General features: G+C 44.1%; 1 protein-coding gene across 1 annotated transcript in view; it reads left to right on the plus strand.

Moving 5' to 3' along the window:
- Positions 1-21,843, plus strand: part of MED28 (mediator complex subunit 28) — a 112,909-nt gene that overhangs the window by 78,974 nt on the left and 12,092 nt on the right. The window contains exon 3 of the mRNA XM_078678424.1: positions 10,032-10,144. Within this exon, the coding sequence (XP_078534550.1) occupies positions 10,032-10,144 (113 nt within the window). The remainder of the gene's footprint in view (positions 1-10,031; positions 10,145-21,843) is intronic.

Raw genomic sequence — 21,843 nt, forward strand, 5'->3', positions numbered from 1 at the left:
CTTAGTACTAGTTAACATACTTTTCATGCCTGTCTTATTAAACATTTTTAAAGTAAAAAGTTTCTGTATTTGTGACATTAAAACCTGAGAAGTATGGAAATTTTTCATAAAATGTTATTGAGATACCTTTTGGTGGAGTTGGACAATGTTCTCATTGATTATAAGTTAAAACATTTCTAGGGTTTGCAGATTTGTGCAAATAATGGTGACAAATTAATAAAACAATACATTTCTTCATAATTTGATGAACCATATTCATGTTTTGCAAATTTCCCTGACATTTCCAAGTCTGCCATCATGTTATTAACAGTTTCAAAGTCCCAATCATCAGAAAATGTACTCTGTGAAACAAAATCAATCAAGGAAACCTTAAATTGGTGTGGAATCTTCAGCAGCTCGACCGGACCATGAATGTCCTAATCAGTTCTGTCCCATTCTATACCACCAGGTAGGGGAATGGCTGTGATGTTCACTGATGACAGGTCTCTTTGTTCACGATGAGATGATTTGTGTAGTTTCAGGAGCAAGTTGATGTTCTTACTTGCTGTGTCCATTTTACTATCTTTTTCCATCAGCTTTCCCAAACTTAAAACAAGAATGAGCCAAAGTAGCAGAAAAAGTACACCTAACACAATCCAAAATTCAACCCATGGTGAAACCAGATATGTATTTGCAAGCTGGTGAAAAAGTTCTGTTACTTGGTCTTTGAAAGTTTTATTTGCTGGCGTTGTTTCGGTTTCACTGGGATCCTCAGAAAATGTATCAAAGTTGATGAAATATCCAAAGGCAGTTCTGTCAATAGTTGCTATTGCATCCGGATTATTTGAAATCGCTAGAGCTGTTTGTTCCCTTGACATGTTAGTACAGTCAGATGCTACATCATTGTAGACTGGAGTTTCTTGACAAACTGTTATTTGGGTTTCAAGAGGCACAAGTTCCATGGCTTTGTTGCACAGTCCTTCTTTTCTTACTGCAGATTCCTCAAAGGTGATGAGTCTCTCCGTTTGAACCTCTTGGATGGTAGCAAGATTCAGTCGTCTGCTACATCTTTGGAGTCCACTGGGCCTACTACTTATTATCGTCCACATGATGGGGTTTTACTAGGTCAATTGATACAGACCGGTTCTCCTTTCTTCCAGCAAGGGTCGGCAGTAAAACTGTTCTTGGTCCGTGGACTGCTAGTACAGGTACTAGTTTGCTGTCATAAGGCCCAAATTCCTTCTTATCCGCTATTTTTTCCTTGACCAGATCCCCAATCTTTGGAATCCAGACAGGTCTTGCTGGGACTGGTGGTTTTTCTTTTGTGGTCGTTGGCTTTTGTATGGTGTTGCTAAGACTTCTTCTTGTTTCATTTAAGTACTGTAAAACAGCCAAACGATCTTTGATATCAAAGGGTTTTTGTTCTACCACTGAAGTATGACGATCGAGGTCTTCAACCATCATTCTAGTACCAAAAAGGATTTCATATGGAGTGATTCCGCCCAGAGAATTTCTTGGCAGATTAAGACTACGTTGGACACTTATTAGATGTTTGACCCACCCGTCACACGAGCCTAATACCCTTGCTGTTATAGATTGCTTTATGTCACGGTTTTTTCATTCCACAACCGCATTTCCCTCAGGATGGAATGTACTAGAGTACCGCAATGCAATGCCCAAGCTGGCCATTGCATCTTTGTAAGCTCGAGAGCTAAACGCAGGACCCTGGTCAGAATGTAGCGTGCCGATTGCGTATGTGCCGATAAAGACTCGCAAATCTTTTAAAACAGTTCGGGCTTCAGCCGAGCGCTGAGGCCACATCCAAATGAATCTTGAGCATGAATCCACTGCGACCATAATATATTTATAGTTGCCATCCCTTTGTAAGGGACCACAGTGGTCCAGGTAAACACATGCAAGTGATTTATCTGAAATTAAAAGGGGCGTCTGCACCGTGCGTTTCACTGTTGAAACTTTCATTTTCTGGTAGATTTCACATTCCTAAACATAGTTTCGGGTCTGTTTCCTCATGCGCAGCCTCCAGTATCGTTGTTTTAATAATGACACTGCGGCTGAAACGCCTGCGTGTGCAGAAGCAAGTCCTTCATGTGCTGCTAAGATTAGTCCCAATCTGTGTTCCATGTTTGGAATTACTCTATCCCCCACTCCAGGGATTCGAGCAAAAGGAAGATTATTTGCATCAGTTATATATGAGTACTTGAGTGGAAAGCCTTTTGGAAGTGGTTTACCATTGTCTTTCATTGAAGCAATGACAGCTTGCATAATTTCGCTGTCTATTTTTGTTTTTGAACGAGTGAAGCTGCTTTCACGGCTTCATCAGCCAATGAATTCCCTTCAACGTGAACGCCATCACGTTGATGACTCAGTGTATGGATCACGTGAGTCTTTTGTACTTCTTTCTGTAATAGAACTACTTGTTCCCAAAGCATTTTATGCTTGATTGTGCCACCTTTTGCGTCTTTAAAACCATTTTAACCCATTTCTGCAAATATGAATTGTAAGACTGGAAGCAGTAATATGAATCTCACACTGAGTGTGGGGAATTCGCGATCTGTACTTTCAAGCACCATCTTGAAAGCCTGTAGTTCAGCTCGCTGAGCTGTACAGTCTCCGAGAGATTGGGTTTTTGTGACCATACGTCTGAATTTACCATCGCGCCAGCGACCTTTAACAATCGCGGACGCAGGACTATAAGCTCGTTTTCCCCAAATTGCGGGTTGTGCTGATCCGTCTGTATAAATTATACATCCGTAATGTTCTAGAGGCAGAATTTCAGTTGGCAGAGGACATTCTTGTTCGTATTGGAGAAATTCTTGTGTCTTCAAGTACAGGTCAAAAACGGATTTAACGTTTGTCGCAGCAAGAGAATTAACCAATTGTATCCATCTTGGATGTGAAGATTTAGCATTAGGAATGCTTGCTTTTGTTACTGACTTTAAGGCAGGTACAGGCGTAACGACTTTTATGTGCTTTCCCTGCGCGAGGGCTCTCTTTTGCTACCGCAGTTTAAACAGCTGTCAGATTTTTTTTTTGGTTGAACTGAATTTCATTTCAGCCTGTGTGTACAAGTGTAATTTATAAGGTATTGGTACTTTTTCACCTACATTAAAGGTTAGGTACGTGAATCCGCATCTCCCTGGGATGATTCGGATTACAAGGTTTCGTTCATTTACGCATGTCTGTAAATGGGTTGTTGCTAAAATGTCTGTTTGCACTGAACGCAAAATTTCTGTGTGTTTTTGAGTCCAATTAGTAGGTTTAAAGTCAGGTTTGATTAATTCGTAGAGGTTTAACCCTTTCTGCTTAATTTAGAATGTAAGTTCTTCAGAAATTCAGGAATCCTAGAACTGACTGTAAGTTTTTCAGCGTTCCTGGAGGTTGGAGCTGCGCACATTTTTCTAAAATGTTTGCTGCCAGGCTTTTGCCTTTACATGAAAGTTCGTATCCCAAGAATAGGACGTTGAGGTGGGCAATTCTTGATATTTTTTTTTAAAGTTGAATTTGTACCCTTCAGAGGGGAATCCAAGTATTATGGTGTTCACCCTGGTCAAGTGCCTGTCCAAGTCTTCATCTGTAAGATAGATGTCATAGACATAAGATAATGCTTCATCATCATACGTTTGTAGTAACTCTGTTACTCTGGCTGACCCAGGACTGTTCTTGAATCCCTGTGGGAGACGACAAAAGTGTCGGGCCCCATTATCGAGAAAGCGGTCAAATATCTGCTTTCAGGTGCAATGTTTCGACAGAGGAAAGCGTTTGAAATGTTGTTTTATATTTTTGGAGCACACTGTTATTCATCAGTGTTGCACTGTGTGCATTTTGTACTGCAAAGGTTTTGCAACAAGAATTTAAATGACTGTAGTCTAAAACTAGACGACATGTATTGTCTGGTTTGGAGACAGGAAACAAAGGATTGTTCATGGACTAGGTGCATGTTTCAATCACCTTTTGGTATTCAAGTTGATCTAGGATCTTCCTGACCTGCTTTTTAGATTCTTGTTTAACTGGATACTGTTTCTGAGCAGTTGGTTGATTTTTTTAACTAGATATTATGGTGAGGAGAATCCACATCCCATCCCACATGATTTTTATATAATGCTGGAACGTGGGTCACATCGTATTTTCTGGCATAGGTGTTTTTTTATGGAGAGGAATATGATTTGAGAGGGCTGGCATAATGATTTCTTCGCCATGTGGGCACTCCCTGAAAAATTCAGGTGGGCAGTCTTTTTCAACCAGAAGAATGTCATAACCCTTAGATAGTTTTTCCCAAAAGAGTGCTTTTATTTTCCTAGTTATGTACCCTCTATTTGGAGTGTTACTTCATATAACTTATGTGGTACACTAACCCCGGTATCTGCAGTTTCAACCTGAATGCATTCATTCAGGTCCACTGTCTCCAGATGATCCTTCAGGATCTTGCGAGCTATGGTAACCTCTGCTGCGCTGTCCAGCATTGTCTGGGCCCACTCCCCGTTCTTGAGTTGTGTCCTCAAGATCCTCGGCATGCCTGATTTTAAGACTTGCTACCTTCTTTTTGGTAAATTGAGTTTTCTTATTTTTCGGAACGTTTTGATCGTCTTTGGAATTCATGGGTTCTTCTTTGTGTTCTGATCGTCCTCTTCTTTCGGATTTCTGCGAGGAAGTCTGAAAGGTACGAGAAGAACGTGTATCAGTATCTTGAAATCTATCAGGTTTTCTTAAATGATCCTTATTTCTCAGGTTACACCTTTTTTCAGAGGCCTTCTTTTGAGGAGACCTTCCTCTGGATTGGGGACGCTTCTCTTTAGGAAGTGTCTCTCTAGTATTTTCCCACTTCTTTTTAGGAGTAGCGAGTCTGTTTATGATAAAATCTTTTTCAGGATTTTCTGTCAGGTCGGATTTTACTGGTTTCCTTCCCAAACTATCTCTACCTAGTTCTTCATAGGCTTTTTCTATTATTCTAGCCAGTTCGTATGGTTGCTCAGTTACATCAAGTTTTTAGTTTTTGTCGGATTGCCACTGATGCTGCTTTACCTTTAATATTCGCTAATATTATAGCTGAGACCTGTTTGAAATCCTTCAGTAATTTCATACCGAGATTTAAAGCAGGCTCTGCCCCGTATTCATTATGAATCTGTCTCAGGACGTCTGGTATTACCGCCATGGACGGAACACCATGTGTTTTGGTGTAGATTGCAGCAAAGACTGTACCCCAAGTGTCACAGTCCTCCAGGTGTGGTACAATCCCCATTGGTAAATAGATTGTTAGAATCCTGTGTTTCTCATGAGGTGTGCTATCGGGAAATACTGCCTTGATCCGAGTAATTTTTTGAGCTAACCAGAATGGAATTTGTTCCCTTTTTGTGGGTAATTTGCCAATGACTGATTGTATGGTCTGTGGTGTAATTTTGTTAGTGTTCCCATGATGAAGGGTTTGTTGTGGAATTCTGATAGCTGGTTGGACTGTTAGTGTCCGTATGACACATTGTACCAATTGTACCAATTTTGATTAATTGTTTTAGACCTTTGTTCTATGGCAGGATGTGGTGTATAGAAGGCTTCTACCAGCCATGTTGCTCCTGGTCTTCCTAGTGTACTGAGCCTGGTAATTTGATTTTGATGTTGTAGGGCGCCTTTAAACCAGAGCTTGATGCTCTTGGTAAGTTAGTGGAATTTCAATGTCCTCGAAAGGAACGTATTCTGCTGGATGTTCCTCTACCTTATAGAAGTGGAGCACATGTGTTGTTGGATTTGCTTGTGGAAAGATTATCCATGAATAGAATACCTCTGTCTGCCGATATTCATGTGCCTCTATGACAAAAATTACCCTACCACCTCTTGCTGATAGGCCATTTTCTATGAGCTTTATAGCTATTGTTTTCCGGGATGATTATAGCATCCACATAGTCTTGTCGGATACCTGTAACGTCTAAATCCGGTTGGTCTGCATTTATTGCAGTTCCACTGGTTCTTGTAGGTCTACTGGTCTCGGAGTCGCTATCCGACATTTTGTTGAAAGTCTTGCAGAGCAAGTTTCAAGGAAATAAGGATAAGGTGCACAATATTTTGCAACACTGTATCCTTCAGCGTTGAACAAACCAAAGACGAATAAATAGGAATTTTCGTCCTACTCAGTAATGGTGGATATTTTATTCTTTAACCCACTCCAGACGTCTATTGGAGTATTGTATGGGAAAAAGGGGTCTCTGTGAAAACCACGACTGAGTTACTCTAGTATCTAGCGTTAAATTAGTGCCTTACCAAACGTTGGGCGCCATGTAGTGTAGTGTTTATATTCCCAATAGGCTCTGCGCATTGGAATAATATATCCTATAGATATGACGTAGGACTTGTGTCTACTAGGGCTCTATCAAATATATTAGACTTAATTGTGAGTGCTAGCTAGCTCAGAGGTCACTAGAAACTTTCTCGAGTTCACAAGAAGGGATTTAGTTTCTGAGAACCGCATAAACATGACAACTTTGTTTCCCCAAGATAAAACTGATCTTCAGAGTCGTGGAAACAATAGATAGATATTTTACTCAGTCACTCGTGCATGCTTCGTTTAATCAGAGGTGCAGAGAAATAGATAGACTGGCGTTTTCAATAAAAGAGTATTTATTGAACAGTCTTCTTTCTCATGCAGAAGAAATGAACTGCTATAACCATAATACTGGTTGCAAAGTATAATGCGTACAGTAAGGAGAGTATTATGAAATAATACTGTAAAAGCATGGTATGGTTCCTAGACCATGGATAAATACATACATAACTAACAAAGGCTAAAAAGTACTCCACTTGTGCTTCTAAAATACGCCTACCCCAATGTACCTAACCTAAGTCTAGTACGAGGGAAGAAGTAAGTGAGGTGTAGCATAAATTTAGTATTCTTTCCCAAGAATCTATCCAAGATTTCTCTTAGGGTCTAATCAGCTCAGTACCTTGGTTTAGAATGAAGGAGGTCTGGTATCACTCAGTCTCTGGACTCGATTTCCCAACAACCCGCAAGGGTAGCTTGGAAACCCTGGAGCTGGATTTCTCAGCAGGAGAAAAGACAGCGTCTCTCTCAGTGGGTCTGCTGAAGGGTCGGCTTCCTTCAGCACTTGCTGTAGCAGGATGCGTCGGGCAAGTAGATAGTCGAACTGCTCCAAACCACCGTGTGTTTGCTTGGGCAAGTGTGGGCATATTTATACCTTGAAGGTGCCGAGATTGACGTAAAGGTGGACATAATAACGTCATCAAAGATTCTCAGTTCTTTGAAAACTCCATGAGTTCTTGGACAAGTCCGTATTCAAGCAAGGGGTAGTCCCTAGCTGCTGAAGAAAAGAGTTTTCCAAGAAATCGTTGTGGATTTTCGGAACTAGTGGAAATAGCCCTGCCGTATTTGGACTGCATGAGCTGTGTCTAAATATTGTTATGATTTCTATGCCTGTATAAGGATATGGTGATTTATACCTATATAAGGGGATGAATCGGGAAAATTACACTAGGGTCCTAAAATGCTATACAACTGCCAGATGTTAATTTTGGGTGTGTTGTCGTACCATGGTATGTTACATATTTAACTTAAAATAAAGCATAATAAACTTAAGGTCCACACACTTTAAGAGTTTCCTAACTTAAGCTTGGATTTGAAGTCAAGATTGCGGATGGAAGGTGTGTACGCCTTTATTACTTAATTATGAATGGTGAGAAACTCCTCATTCTGTTCTAGACTCAGGAATCCTAAATAATGTTTACATTTTGACACAGAATATGTACATTTTATATATGCAAGCCTATTTGTGATTCCAATTCAAAGACTGTAGGTTGTGTCAATTTCAGTGTTTAAATGCCAAAATGAGATTTTCTTCATCCACATTATGGTAATGCACCAACAAATGCATGGGGCACATTATGCTCTTACTAATCCAGCACAGATGAACTTTTACAACTTGGAAAGTCTCAACACCGTTCTGCAGCACTCTACAAATATCTGAACCCAGAGTTCTTTATGAAGTGTCATAAACAATAAACAGTACTGCCAGTGTTTGGGGACCAGGTGTACTTTGGGAAGATAACATCTTTCTTTGTGATCTATGCCTATTTGATGGCTACTTCAACAGACCTTAATGTAATATTTTTTTATTAAACAACCCACTTAGAAAGAATTTGGGGGCTAGTCTATCATTTTCCAATTCACAAGTGCAGAAGCCATTGACTTTCAATCACAGAGATGAGCTTGACAGGAAGAGATAGAGGGGAACTGTGGGGTGAAGGCAGATGCAGGACTTTAGAGGATGGCTGTGCATGTAGAGGGCAACGGGGCAGGTGTAAGGTGGCAGTGGGATTGTGAGTAGAGGATGGAGTGTGCGGAGTATAGCTGGGTTATTTATTATGTACATGGTTAAGCCTTTTAATTGAGTGTTTTTTAGTTGTTTCAAAGTTTGTATTTCCCAGAAAAGAGGTCGAACTGTGAATTGTTTCCTGTTATTTATGGTGGTGTTCTAGTTAGCGACTATTTCGTTTTCCTGAACAAATAAAGTTTAGTCTTTCTTTCATTGCTGGTAAAAGAAATAGGCTTTTAACTTAGCAGTGCTGATCACAGACAATTAATCAGCATGCCTTTCAAGTTCACCATTGCAAGCTCACTCATCCTTGATGCAAACATCTACCAATGAATTCTCCCCAGTGTGTGAAAATAAACATTGCAAATGCAGGACTCTGTCATCAAAAAGTTACTGTCTCACATTGCACTACATTTTCCTCATTTATACCCGTCTTGCTAAACCTACCTTTCAGGGTTAATGTACTACAAACCATTTTAGAATGGTTAGTTTTAATGTCATTACAATGCTTTTTGAATTTAAAACTTGATTTATAATAATGCATATTATGGCATAAGACATTTTAAATATTAGCACATTTATCCTCCACAGAATCACAAATTTCTCCCAACATTGAATGACATAGCTGCAGTGTCGGGCAAACAATGAATGCTAAATAGATCATGGTCAAATGCTGTAAATCTTTCTAAAGAGTGCAAACTGCAATTAATCAATTGTGCAATAAAAAAAATACATAACCAGTAATGTGTAATATGGTCTAATATATTGCCATTTCCTAGTACAGATGACAACAACCATTTGCTCTTGTAAATATAATTGGCATCCCTTGATGGCATTATAAGCCCACATTACTGAGTTGGTCTGTCTATTTTCTCTTCAAGGAGCTTGGAGCCATTCCTTTTCTTCCATTGGTCTTGTGTATTTCACATCGTTTCTTCCACCAACTATGCCATGGGGCACTAGGTCAGCCCACTTCAGCCATTAGCTATCTTCACTGGGAGTGACAGAATTCTGCATTTTCACAAGGAGGACATTTGAACATATAGTTCTTCTCTTCAGTGCCAGGGTTTGCCATATGTGACCAAGATAGAAAGATGGATGGATGGATAGATAGATAGATGGATCTCTCAGTAGCGCCCACAACAATAATGTTTTATAAACAAAGTAAGCATCGACAAAGCAAAAAGGCTGCCAGCCAATACCAGACCTATTGGATTTGCCAATGCTTTTTTTGTTTTATAATTTTCTGGAAATGTAACATGAAATGAGGAAGAATATTTAGGAGGAAAAATATACACTAAAAAGTTGCAGTAACAAGTTATAACTGCATATCCTTGTACTGCACAAAATGCACATATTGCATCAGACTTGTAATGTATTTGTTACATTGTAGGCCATGTGCTCAATTAGAGCATGCAAAGCTTTTATAATTTTTGAGTGGACTTTAAAAAAAACAACGATTTTTTTAATGAAATGTTCGATTGTGGATTTCTTCCCAGTGAAATGTGTGTAGGTGGATATTTTTGATCCTCATAAAAAGGCTGTAAAGTTCAAATCCTACATTGATTGGCATTTTTATTATAATGTCCATAACTTGAAGATGAAGATTATAAAGATACAGAAACAAAATGGTACACCTTCATCCTAATGCAACAATGATCAATAAAATGAGTTGGATGAAATGTAACGACATCAAAATATAAATATTTTTCTTTGCAGGTGTTGATCAGTGTATTCAGAAATTTTTGGATGTTGCAAGACAGACTGAATGTTTTTTCTTACAAAAAAGATTGCAGCTGTCTGTCCAGAAACCTGAGCAAGTTATTAAAGAGGTATGTTATGGGATGAAAGAATTATGCTGTGTAAATCTTTTCTGTAGATTTGAGGGTATGCAAAGGTATGCAAGTTCCTACTGTTTGAATATGCCCACCTTCAACCATGTTACTTTCATGGTTCTTGGTAAGAATCAATTGACATTGGGTCGCTAAATGTAATTCTTCTACCCCAAAATCTATTCTAGTTGGGCATTCTTAAAATGTGTTTGATCCTGCAAGTTGTGGGCTAGAAATAAGTATGCTGGTTTTCATAATGTCATGGAGGGATTGAAGAAAATATTAAACCTGGGTAATCCTTGCCGCTTTTCACTGCTTATAATAACAATTTTGGACATTTCCAATTGTAAATGTTTTACTTGATTGTTTTTGGCATTGCTGGTGCTATTTAACTTCTCTTTGCTTCCCCATTTCTGACGAGGTTGGCAGCAAGAACATTTTATTATATGTATTATTTGGATGGAAATATTGCATTGAAAAAGGAGCCACAATTTTTTTCCATCAATTTCTATCAAAAACTTCCAAATGTAATCTTCATAAAAACCCATGCAGTATGAGCATTTGTCTAATGCAGGATACTGTAGACAATAGGAAGATTTTCATCAACAGAACTTCTTCAAAGTTTTAATAGCGCCTCTGGCCTGGTTGCCCCCTAGCTCCTCAGCGCTCCTGCTCCAGGGACCCTTGCAGTGCCACCTCCTCTCCGACGCCGTGAGCGGCGCCCCAGCCGCCGCAGGGCCGCCCGCTGAAACCGATCCCGCTTTCCCGCCGCCTCCTGCCTAAGGACCCGCCCCCTCGCCAGTCCATTGGTGGACGCGACCCCGCCTCCCAGCTGACCCGCCCTCCCGGCTCCCCTCTTATGACGCCCCCTCAGCGACCGCGCAGCGGACGCGCGCAGCGGGAGCACCGATTGAGCGCCAAAGGTGCGCCGAAGGTGCGCCAAAGGTAAGCCCGTCTACGCCCGTCCGCGCCTGGACCGCGCCCAGCGCCAGGACCCCTGGCCCCCGCAGACCCCAGCCCACCCGCCGGACGTACGACGCCGCCACCCTCTACGCACTCAACGCCGGCCGAACCCCTGGATGCTACCGAGCCACCCCGAGACGCACCCACGGACCCTTCATCTGCCAGTCCTGCAAGTTCTCCTGCATCCGGACCTGCACTGCACCAGCATCCACCAAGCAGAGCACCAGCAGCACCCACCTGAAGTGCATCCTGCTCAACACCCGCTCCGTCCACAGACACGCCGTCGAGCTCTGGAACCTGCTCGACACCACAGCCCCAGACGTCGCCTTCCTCACGGAAACCTGGATGAACGCCTCCTCAGCGCCCGACATCGCCATCGCCATCCCGGACGGCTACAAAATCATCCGGAGGGACCGCGGCAACCAGACAGGAGGAGGCATCGCCATCATCCACAGGAACACCATCCGCATCACGACCAACACCGATGACACCATCGCACCCGCCGAACACCTGCACTTCCAGATCCACGTCAACCCCAAGACCACCCTCAGAGGCACCCTCATCTACAGACCCCCGGGACCACGCACACAATTCAGCGAGGACATCGCCGACTTCATCAGCCCGCTCGCCCTCCCCTCAGCCGACTACATCCTCCTCGGGGACCTCCACTTCCACCTGGAGAACAACAACGACCGCAACACCACCACCCTGCTGGACAACCTCGCAAACCTGGGACTCAAGCAGCTGGTGACCACCCCCACCCACTACGCCGGACACACACTCGACCCGATCTTCTCTTCCAGCAAGGACATCGCCTTCAGCCACGCCTCGGGACTCCCATGGACGGACCACAGCTGCGTCCACTTCAGCTTCAGAAGGACCACGCTCCACCATCACCAGCAACAGGCTGCCCGCAGAAGCTGGAACAAGATCACTGCAGACCAGCTCACCACGTCCTTGAGCAAGAACCCTCCCACCAGCACAACGAACACCAGTCAAGCAGCCACCAACCTCACGAAATGGATCAGCGACTGCGCAGACGAACTCGCCCCGCTGAAGACCCCGCCGAGCCGACCCGGCAGCAAGAAAGCCCCATGGTTTAACGACGAACTCAAGAGCTCCAAGAAGAACTGCAGAGCACTCGAGAAAACCTGGCGCACTGACCCAACACCGGACAACATGACTGCCCTCAAGCTCGCCACCCGAAAACACCACCAGCTGATCCGCGCCACCAAGAAAACTGCATTCAAGGAACGGATGGACAACAACGCACACAACAGCAAGGAACTCTTCAACATCGTGATAGAGCTCTCCAACCCCAACGCCGGAAACAACAACATCACCCCTTCGCAAGACCTCTGCAAATCCCTCGCCTCCTACTTCCACAACAAGATCGCGGACATACACATCAGCTTCAGCACTCAACCGACGCACGCCACGACCGAACCACCGCCCCCCACCACCACCCTCCGCGCCTGGACCCCGATCAGCACTGAAGACACCATCCGCACGATGAACTCCATCCACTCCGGATCTCCGACAGACCCCTGCCCGCACCACGTCTTCAACAAGGCCGACACTGTCATCGCACCCCACCTGCGGGACATCATCAACACCTCCTTCGACATCGCCACCTTCCCGAAGAGCTGGAAGCACGCCGAACTCAGCGCTCTACTCAAGAAACCATCAGCAGACCCTACCGACCTCAAGAATTACCGCCCCATCTCGCTGCTCCCGTTTCCGGCCAAAGTCATCGAGAAGACCGTCAACAAGCAACTGGCCGCCTTCCTCGAGACGAACGGCTCCCTCGACCTCTCGCAGTCTGGCTTCCGAGCCAACCACAGCACCGAGACCGCCCTGATCGCAGCCACAGACGACATCCGAGCCCTGCTCGACAAGGGAGAAACAGCGGCCCTCATCCTCCTGGACCTCTCCGCGGCCTTCGACACTGTCTGCCACCGCACCCTAGTACAGCGCCTCAGCAACGTCGGAATCCAGGAGAAGGCACTGGAGTGGATCACCTCCTTCCTCACCGGAAGGACACAAAGAGTCCGCCTCCCCCCGTTCAGATCGGAGGCCACCGAAGTCATCTGCGGCGTCCCTCAAGGCTCCTCGCTCAGCCCAACTCTCTTCAACGTCTACATGAGCCCCCTCGCAGCCATCGCACGCCAGCACAACCTTAACATCATCTCCTACGCCGACGAAACCCAGCTGATCCTCTCCCTAACCAACGACCCCGCCACCGCCAGAACCAACCTGCACGAAGGGATGACAGAAGTAGCCAAATGGATGTCGAACAGCCGCCTGAAACTGAACTCAGACAAGACGGAAGTCCTCATCCTGGGATCCTCACCCTCCGCCTGGGACGACTCCTGGTGGCCCCCCGCCCTGGGCAGCGCACCCAAACCAACTGACCACGCACGCAACCTGGGCTTAATCCTGGACTCCTCCCTCTCCATGACCAGACAAGTCAACGCCGTCTCCTCGTCGTGCTTCCACATCCTGCGAATGCTACGCAAGATCTTCCAATGGATCCCCACCGAGACCAGGAAGACGGTCACCCAGGCCCTCGTCACCAGCCGTCTGGACTACGGCAACTCCCTCTACGCCGGAACCACCGCCAAACTCCAGAAGAGACTCCAGCGGATCCAGAACACCTCAGCACGACTCATCCTGGACATCCCCCGCCGCAGCCACATCTCCGGACACCTGAGAGACCTGCACTGGCTCCCGGTCAACAAGAGAATCACCTTCCGGCTCCTCACCCACGCACACAAAGCCTTACACAACCAAGGACCAGGATACCTCAACAGCCGCCTCAACTTCTACGCTCCCACGCGCCAGCTTCGATCGACCAGCCACGCCCTCGCCGCCGTCCCCCCGCATCCGAAGAGCCACCACAGGAGGAAGGTCCTTCACCTACCTGGCCGCCAAGACTTGGAACTCCCTTCCGACCCACCTCCGCCTGACCCAGGACCACCTCGCCTTCAGGAAGCAGCTCAAGACCTGGCTATTCGAGCAGTAGCGGACCCCCCCCCCCAGCGCCTTGAGACCCTCCGGGTGAGTAGTGCGCTATACAAATGCCCAGATAGATAGATAGATAGAATAAGTGATCAGTTTCTTACAGAATTCCCAAAAAGTAGGTCCAGTGCACAAGGTAACTACCAATAATGTATTTCTTTTTTTATTGTATTTACTAACTTTTGTGCAGTGTGGACAAGAGTCGGGGTGACTAAACACTTTACATAGAGCTATTGTTTCTCGTACATAAAATGTCAACACAAAATTATGAAATATCAAGAGTGCAAATGGGAACAAGTGACATATTAAAAGAATATGCATGCTATGTAAATTGTGGGGCTCTTGGGGGAAAGTAAATCTGTGATTACAGGTACGCACAGAGCTTGCAATACAAAAGGTGGCGTAAACATTGAATTCAGACTCTATTTCCTTCAAAATGTGTATTTTAAACTATTTCTATGGTTTAAGGCATTCTATTTCTATAAGAGAAAATGTAAAGTTTTAGACATGCTGGCAGCACATAGATCCACTTTCTAGGGTTTTTGTTATACCTAGAATATGGAATGTATCCGATAAAGGTGATAATCGAGCGGACTCATTTGTTTTCAGGGTGGTTTGTCCTCTTGCTAAGCTAATTAGGTCTCGCCTGACCCAGCGCATGCGCTGCTCCGCGAGACATTTAGTAAGTGGGTTTTGAAAGTGCGACCACAGGGTTTTGCTGGCCTCAAGCTTGTGGTTAAGGGCGCAGCCACCATCTGTCTTTCCTCCATCACGGGTCATTAAGTGCAACGCGATCTCGATCACTTTCACATTCGCGGCCGCAATTGCAATTTTATAAATGTTTATTATTGAGTTTTAAAGGTTGGTTTTAATATAGCAGATTACTTAGTGAACGTGTTTGAAGTGTTTCTGCTCCGACCATTAAAGTTACACCATTTGTCTAGTGTATTTCATGTTGTAAGTGATTTTAATGCCATTTATTCGTGTATTGTCTTCATTCATCATACTCAGTGTTCCTATCATAAAAATTGTAGTGGATTCGGATATGTGACAATAGTGGCAGATTTTAAAATGTTCACAAATACATATATAAAAGGAGGGATATATCCATAAATGACGTGTGTTTCATGTCACTTTCCATGTAGGTCTGTAGATTTTACACATTCCACAAAACGTCACTTTAAGCATGATTAAAAAGGGTTAATGCACGTCTAATTGATTCTCAAGTTTTGTATGATCCGCCGTTGAAATAATGAAGCTCCTGCGTGCAGTCCTATGGCTGTCGAGTCTTAATAATTTGAAGCAGCCCTTTAATGAGCGAATGTGCAGCTCGAGATGACCCGCAGTTCAGCGCTGAGTCCTGCCTCTTGCTTTGTGCGCTTGAACGCAAGTTAACATAATTTTACAAAATAATGCTTTTCCTCAGGAGCGTTGCGCGAGCTGTTAATCGCGCAACCCCAATGGGCGCAGCTTTTCGTGTGCTGCAAGTCCCGACCGATTCGGCTCAGCCTTTAATAAGAAAGCGCTAGGGGACAAACCATGGCATGATGAAAGCGCTGATAGCTCTTGTGTTTTTCGACTCCACATCATGTCTTCTCATTTCGGTCTGCAGTGAAATCCTCCACTGCCATGCATTCTGACCTCATCGGTGGGGCAGTTTTACAAACAGACAAGACACATCAGTTGTGCACGCCAATAATATAGATTCTAAAGCCACTGAGTTTCCCGTCAGTTTGAACCTCAGTCATGAAGTGAATTGCACTGAGGCTTGGTGGTTTCGTTGATAGATGAAAGGCAGTGGACACACAAAACTAGAATGGATTCTGTATTGTCATTGGTCACAAGGGTTGCGCATTGTCACCGCCAGAGTGTACGATTAGTCTTAGGTGTTGGTTACAGTGCAAACCTGGAAATGAAAGTTTATCCACTAGCCACAGAACCATCAATCAGCTTTCTTTGTGTAACCTGTGGGTAGAGATGAGACAGATGCCGTGAGCCCCATACTAGAGAAGGAGGACATGTTGGACAAGTAACAGGTAGTTTGTTAGTTGAATGTAAAACATAATGTTCTCTTCATTGTCTTCTTTCCTCCCGTCCCTCCATTTCTTGCATCTATGCTGCAGATGAGCACATCTCATTTTTTCCTGTTTTCACTAATTTGAGAGGATCAGCCCTGTCTGTATGTCCTTCGAAATCAGAAGTACTTGCACACAGTTCACCCCAATTCTTGTCGAAACCAAAAGACATGATCTAACCAGGGTCCTCAGCCCAGTCTTTCAATTATTTTTTTAACATTATTTCTATATATTTTGCCATCTGGCCACTTATTGGTTTTAGGTGACTTTTATCCCCCACTCTTGCCTCAGATTCAACAAATTGCTGGTGTACTGTACCCCTCATCACCAGTTGTTCAAATTTGCTTCAACCAAGCTTTCGATTCAGACTAATTCGTTGTCTTATCAACCATTATACCTCATTATTTTTCCACATATCATGAAATCTGCAATTTTTTGTTCCTCCTTTTGCCTTCCACCCATTTCCATTGCCTTCAACCCTTCACTGATTGTGCATTTCCATTTTACTCTGCATTGTTGACGACATGCCACACTATCTTACATTTTATTGTCTTGCTTTGTTTTGCCATTTCACCTCCTTTCATTTATGTAATTTTATTTCCACCACAAAACATACTAATTCCAGCAAATAATTAAGCACTCCTATCACCAGTAAAATGATATGATTAAAAAAACTGAAATCAACATCTATTCATCAGCTGCATATTACACATTTAAGGAAACATTTAATTATGTCCAAAAGTGAAGTGCAAGTCGCCTGGAAGCAATTAAAAGTAAGATTTTCCCTTTACTGAAGCAAGTAACCTCAAGTGAGGGAATTTCTCTGCTTTTTAGATCCAATGCTCTCAAGACGATACTACTTTTTGAGCCATGTGTCTAGCCTACCTAGATGGATTGCCCTACAGGCTGGCCTCTGAAATCATGCGGCAAAGGAGGACCAAATTATGCGGCAGGGCTGACTACATTTTGTGTCCAGATAAGCATTGGCATAGCCAATAGGTCTCGCCTTTGGGACCTTATACGTTTTTAGCCATGCAATAGTTGATGTTGTTGCACCAAAGATATTGTGCGGCATAACTAAATAGTTATAAGGTCCCAAAAGCGAGACCTATTGGCTATGCCAATGCTTGTTTAAACATAGGTATCTGTGAGTGTTATCATAATGGGAGCTTTGCCATGAATATCACAGACTGAGTTGTGTCAGTTTGCAGCACCCGCTTTAGCTAAGAGAGCCAACAGCAGAGTGACCTTAACAGGTTGCTGTTTGTGTTCCAGAACTGCATTAAGGCGATGGAAAATAACAACTTTGCTATCTCAGAACGACTCCACAGGTATGCAGTATCTCTGGTGGAGGGTGTTAGGACTAAAGGTTTCAATAACCACTCTAGAATTCTTTTTATTATTCTTATTATCCATAGCTTTCTCCGCTGCCTTACTGTTCATATTCTGTGTGATTTCATATTGTATGCACTAGGCTAGGATTTTTAAACAAATGTTTTAAAATATGCATCCTTTTTCTTATTGCTGTTTTGTTGAATTTGTTATTCATTTACGAAAGGGTTGGGAGTTTCATGGTTGTCTCTAAATGTTATCTTATAGACTTCAAAGACAATCTACATTGCTCCTACTTTCTACTCAACCTTGCCCAGTGGGTTGTGTATGAGTTGCAGTCTAGCTGATTTCTGGTTGGAGGTTGGCACATTTGTTTAGTGCCAGTGGTCAGAAAGCCAAGTCCTGTGACTCTAGCGAAGGTTACCCCTTGAAGAACATATTACAAGGTATCTAAATTAGAGGAAGTGTGTGTGTGTGTGTGTGTGTTTTTGTGTGGCTGCTATCTCGACTCATTTTGACTGCGCTTGGGGCTCCCGAATAACACCTCCCTCCCATGATCATGTGGTCCTTGATTGCCTTCTGTTGACTGCTGTTTGGAATTCTTCTCCTCTGAGCCAGCACCGATTTAGTTAATTCATCCCTGTTAGTGGTCTGCCGCACGTCACCGGGTAACGCCGTCCGTCTACGATTCACTCCGTGACACCTACCCACACTGTATTGAAATTTTGTAACCTGGTCCTGATGATGGTCTAAAATTGCATAAAGGCCGAAATGCCTTCGACTCTCACAGCGTAATTTACGGAGCCCTGAGTGTGATTGCCCAGAAGAATTTGTACATAAAATGTATTAACTGTACAGGCATCACATTCTATCTCACTGTATATATAACCCTGTTTGCGACCCCTATCCTGCTGTACATACCCCCCACGTGTCACTTTCGCCCTTCACCTCATAAGCACTTTTGCACGTTATCACATGTTACATGACATTTAATGTAATACAGTGCATTTTGTATATCGATTCATTTGTTTTTGTGTTGAACATATAATTTACTTGAATATATGTGGAAAGCATTTTTTTTATTTTAAACAGTCTCACTCCGCTTCTTTTTGTTTCCCTACGCCCCATCACAGCAAATTAATTTGCTCTTTAACTATTCGCCTTTCAAACAATACCCATCAAGTTTGTTATTAATAGGAAGGGAAAGGCTAGTACTGGTTCTTACCGACAGCAACACTGCCAATTAGTACTGCAAAAAGTAGGGCAGAGTGTGGTCCTGTGTCTTTTGCCAAGAGTTGGTACGTCTCTGAACATGGCTCGAGCATCCTGGCATCTCCTTGATCAAGACAGACCTGGCGGGATCTTTATACGACAGGGCAGATAAGCTCAGTCGGCAAAGTCTGTCAGATCACAAGTGGCATGCCCACCTCAAGGTGGGGGCAGTGTATCTTCCAACAGTGGGGAGAAGCCTTTCTGGATCTTTCTGCCACAGGGGCAGAAGCACAAAAAACCTTGAACCCACCACTTGACTCTCCCATCTGTGAGTCTTTCCCTACCAAGTTGTACCACTCCAATCCTGGATCCTTGGAAGTGGGCCTGAAGGTGCTAAGCCAGCCCATTTGTAGTTTCAGTAGAACCAAAGCATCTCCTGCTGCGCAGCTCAGCCCCAAGCAGAACCGACACATCACCTTTGCCACATAGATTTTCCCGACACAAGAACTTGCATCACCGCCCTCAGCCTTCCAGGAACTGCTGCTGCGCATCGCATCCTTGATGCAGGCCGTAGTATTGTAAGCTCCTCATCGACTGCATCCTTCACACACGACTCTGTTATCTCTTCATAACTAGGATTAAGGTACTGAGTTGAGCAGGCGTACGAGGGTCCCTGTAGCTGGCCGGCACTCGACCTGAACTTGTGTCCCAGTCCGGGGCGACCAGATTACCACAGTTGACACTTTGAGCTTTTTGGTGCTATTTGCACTTAAATCTTTAAACTTTAAACAAACTTTGTGTTGCGTTCTCACTTTATTACTGTTTGAAATGCTGCATTAATACTTTACACATATCCTCTAAGTTAAGTCTGACAGCTCTGTGTCAAGCTACCAGAGGGTTGAGCACAGGTTAATTCAGGGTTTGCTTGTGCCTCACCCTGACAAGAATTGTGGTTCATTTTGAGTTTGGGTTCACGCTCACCCCCTCAAGCAGAAACCCAATTTCTTACACTGACCATTTCAGCCTTTTTGCGTTTGCGAGATCAACCTCCTTCTTTGACACCTGCTGTGATGCATTTTCTGAAAGGTTTGACACATAACCTTTCAACCTGTTTGTGATACCACAGTGGTATTTTAATTTCCTCATGTTACAGCCCCCTTCAAGCCGATGTAGACTGCTCGTTGCATCTTCTGACTCCAAAACGGTCTTCCTCATTGCAATTACTTCAGCGTCTGAGTGACCTCCAGGCTCTCTCAGTGCAGCATACCTATAAAACCATTTTCCCCGGACAAGCTAATGCTGAGGGCCAGAGGGGCCTTTTGCCACAAGTCGTGATTCCTTTTCACATTCACCCTCCCAAAGTTCTTTTCTATGCCTTATCCTTCGAAAGAGGAGAGACTCCGTGGACTGGACCCCCAAAAGAGTCAAGCTTTTACATCGAAAGCACCAAAGACCATTGGATAAACACTAAGCTTTTTGTAGGGTTCTCTGGGGCAAAGAAAGGTAAGGTGGTGCAGTAGTTGGCTCTATTAAGGTTGATAGTCCTCTGGATTAGTATCTTTCCTATTCTATGTTGCACACGTATAGCGCATGGCTACCCGGTGGCCTTCTAGCGCGGTCAGTGCGAGACTTCTATTCCTTCAGAGGAGGCTGTACTGAAATAGCCAGGTTTTAAGTAGTTTGTGGAACGGAAGGTCCTGCATGGCTGCTCTCCGGAGGAGAGGGAGGAAGTTCCACAGATTCGCAACATTAAACTGAAAGGGCTGTCATCCCCATCTAGATCGCCTGATAGAGGAGCATTTATCAAAGAAAGCCCTTGAAGAGCAAAGGGTTAACTCAGGGACATAAGGAGAGATCAGTGAACAGGTGAACAGAGGACCGATATTCAAAAAGGCCCAGTGGGCAATGCAGAGTGCTTTAAACTTCATGCGTTCCGTTACAGTGAGCCAAAGAAGAGATTTGAGACTATGCCGAGCTTAGTGATGTTTAGGGACATAGTAGAGAATGCGAGCAGCTGCATTTTGCAGTACTTGCAGTTTACTTAGGGTCATTTTGGGGGCCTCTAGGTAGAGGGAATCCCAGTAGTCCAGGCTAGAAAGTATGATGACCTGAACCTCTAGCTGCCTGGAGAGTGGTGGAAGCAAAAGAAAGATTTTCCTGAGCATCCTAAGATTGCAAAAGCACAATGCTGCAAGTTGTGTTGCTTGAGCCTCCAGATTTAGAGAGGAGTCCAGCCATAACCCCAGACTTTTTATGGCCGGTTTGGGAAGAGGTGCAGGTCCCAGGCAGTTAAACCAAACCAAATCCGCAATTCATCCAGGAGGCACCCTTCTCAAGGGAGGGTCCTAGGGTGCCAGTGTGAGGGCTTGTGGTTCTCAGTGAGAGGAAAGACCAATTGGGTGTCATCTGCATAAGTCGCATTTGAGATCTAGAAGGATTGGACAACCTCTGCCAATGGCCTCATATATAAGGTAAAAAGTGTAAGGCTCTGCGAGGAGCCCTGTGGAACACTGCATTTAAGCAGGGAGAAGACTGAGGTACAACCACCTTCAAATATTTGAAAAGATCTGTCCTCCAGAAAGGATTTGAGCCATGCAAGAGCAAGACCCAAGATTCCAGCGCTATTCAGTCACTTATTAAGGATGTCATGGTTGAGTATTAAATGCTACACTGATATCGAGGAGGATGATAGCTACCATCTCTCCACAATCCAGCCATTCTTGGACAGAAGGGCAGTCTCTGTGCCATGGTGCAGACAAAATCTGGTTTGAGTGTTCTGAAGAATTTCATGGTTTTCTAGGAAATCAACTAGTCTGGAGTTGATGTGCTACTCCAAGAGCTTACTACTCCTAGCCAGGAGAAGAGAAATGGGTCTCTAGTTTCCAAAGTCAATGCAATCTTAATTGGCTTTTTTCAGCAGAGCCTTCGCCACGGCCTGTTTCAATGTTGAAGGAACAATCCCTGTGCTCAACGAAAAGTTTAGTAAATCTAGCAGGGTAGGAAGAGTTTCCTCTGCCACCTTCCCTAAAATGCAGGGAGGGGCCGGGTCCATGGGGGAGCCTGATTTGACTGTGGCTAAGATGCCCTGGAGGTTAT

Source organism: Lissotriton helveticus, chromosome 2_2, assembly GCF_964261635.1.
Source record: "Lissotriton helveticus chromosome 2_2, aLisHel1.1, whole genome shotgun sequence".
Classification (NCBI taxonomy): Eukaryota; Metazoa; Chordata; class Amphibia; order Caudata; family Salamandridae; genus Lissotriton; species Lissotriton helveticus.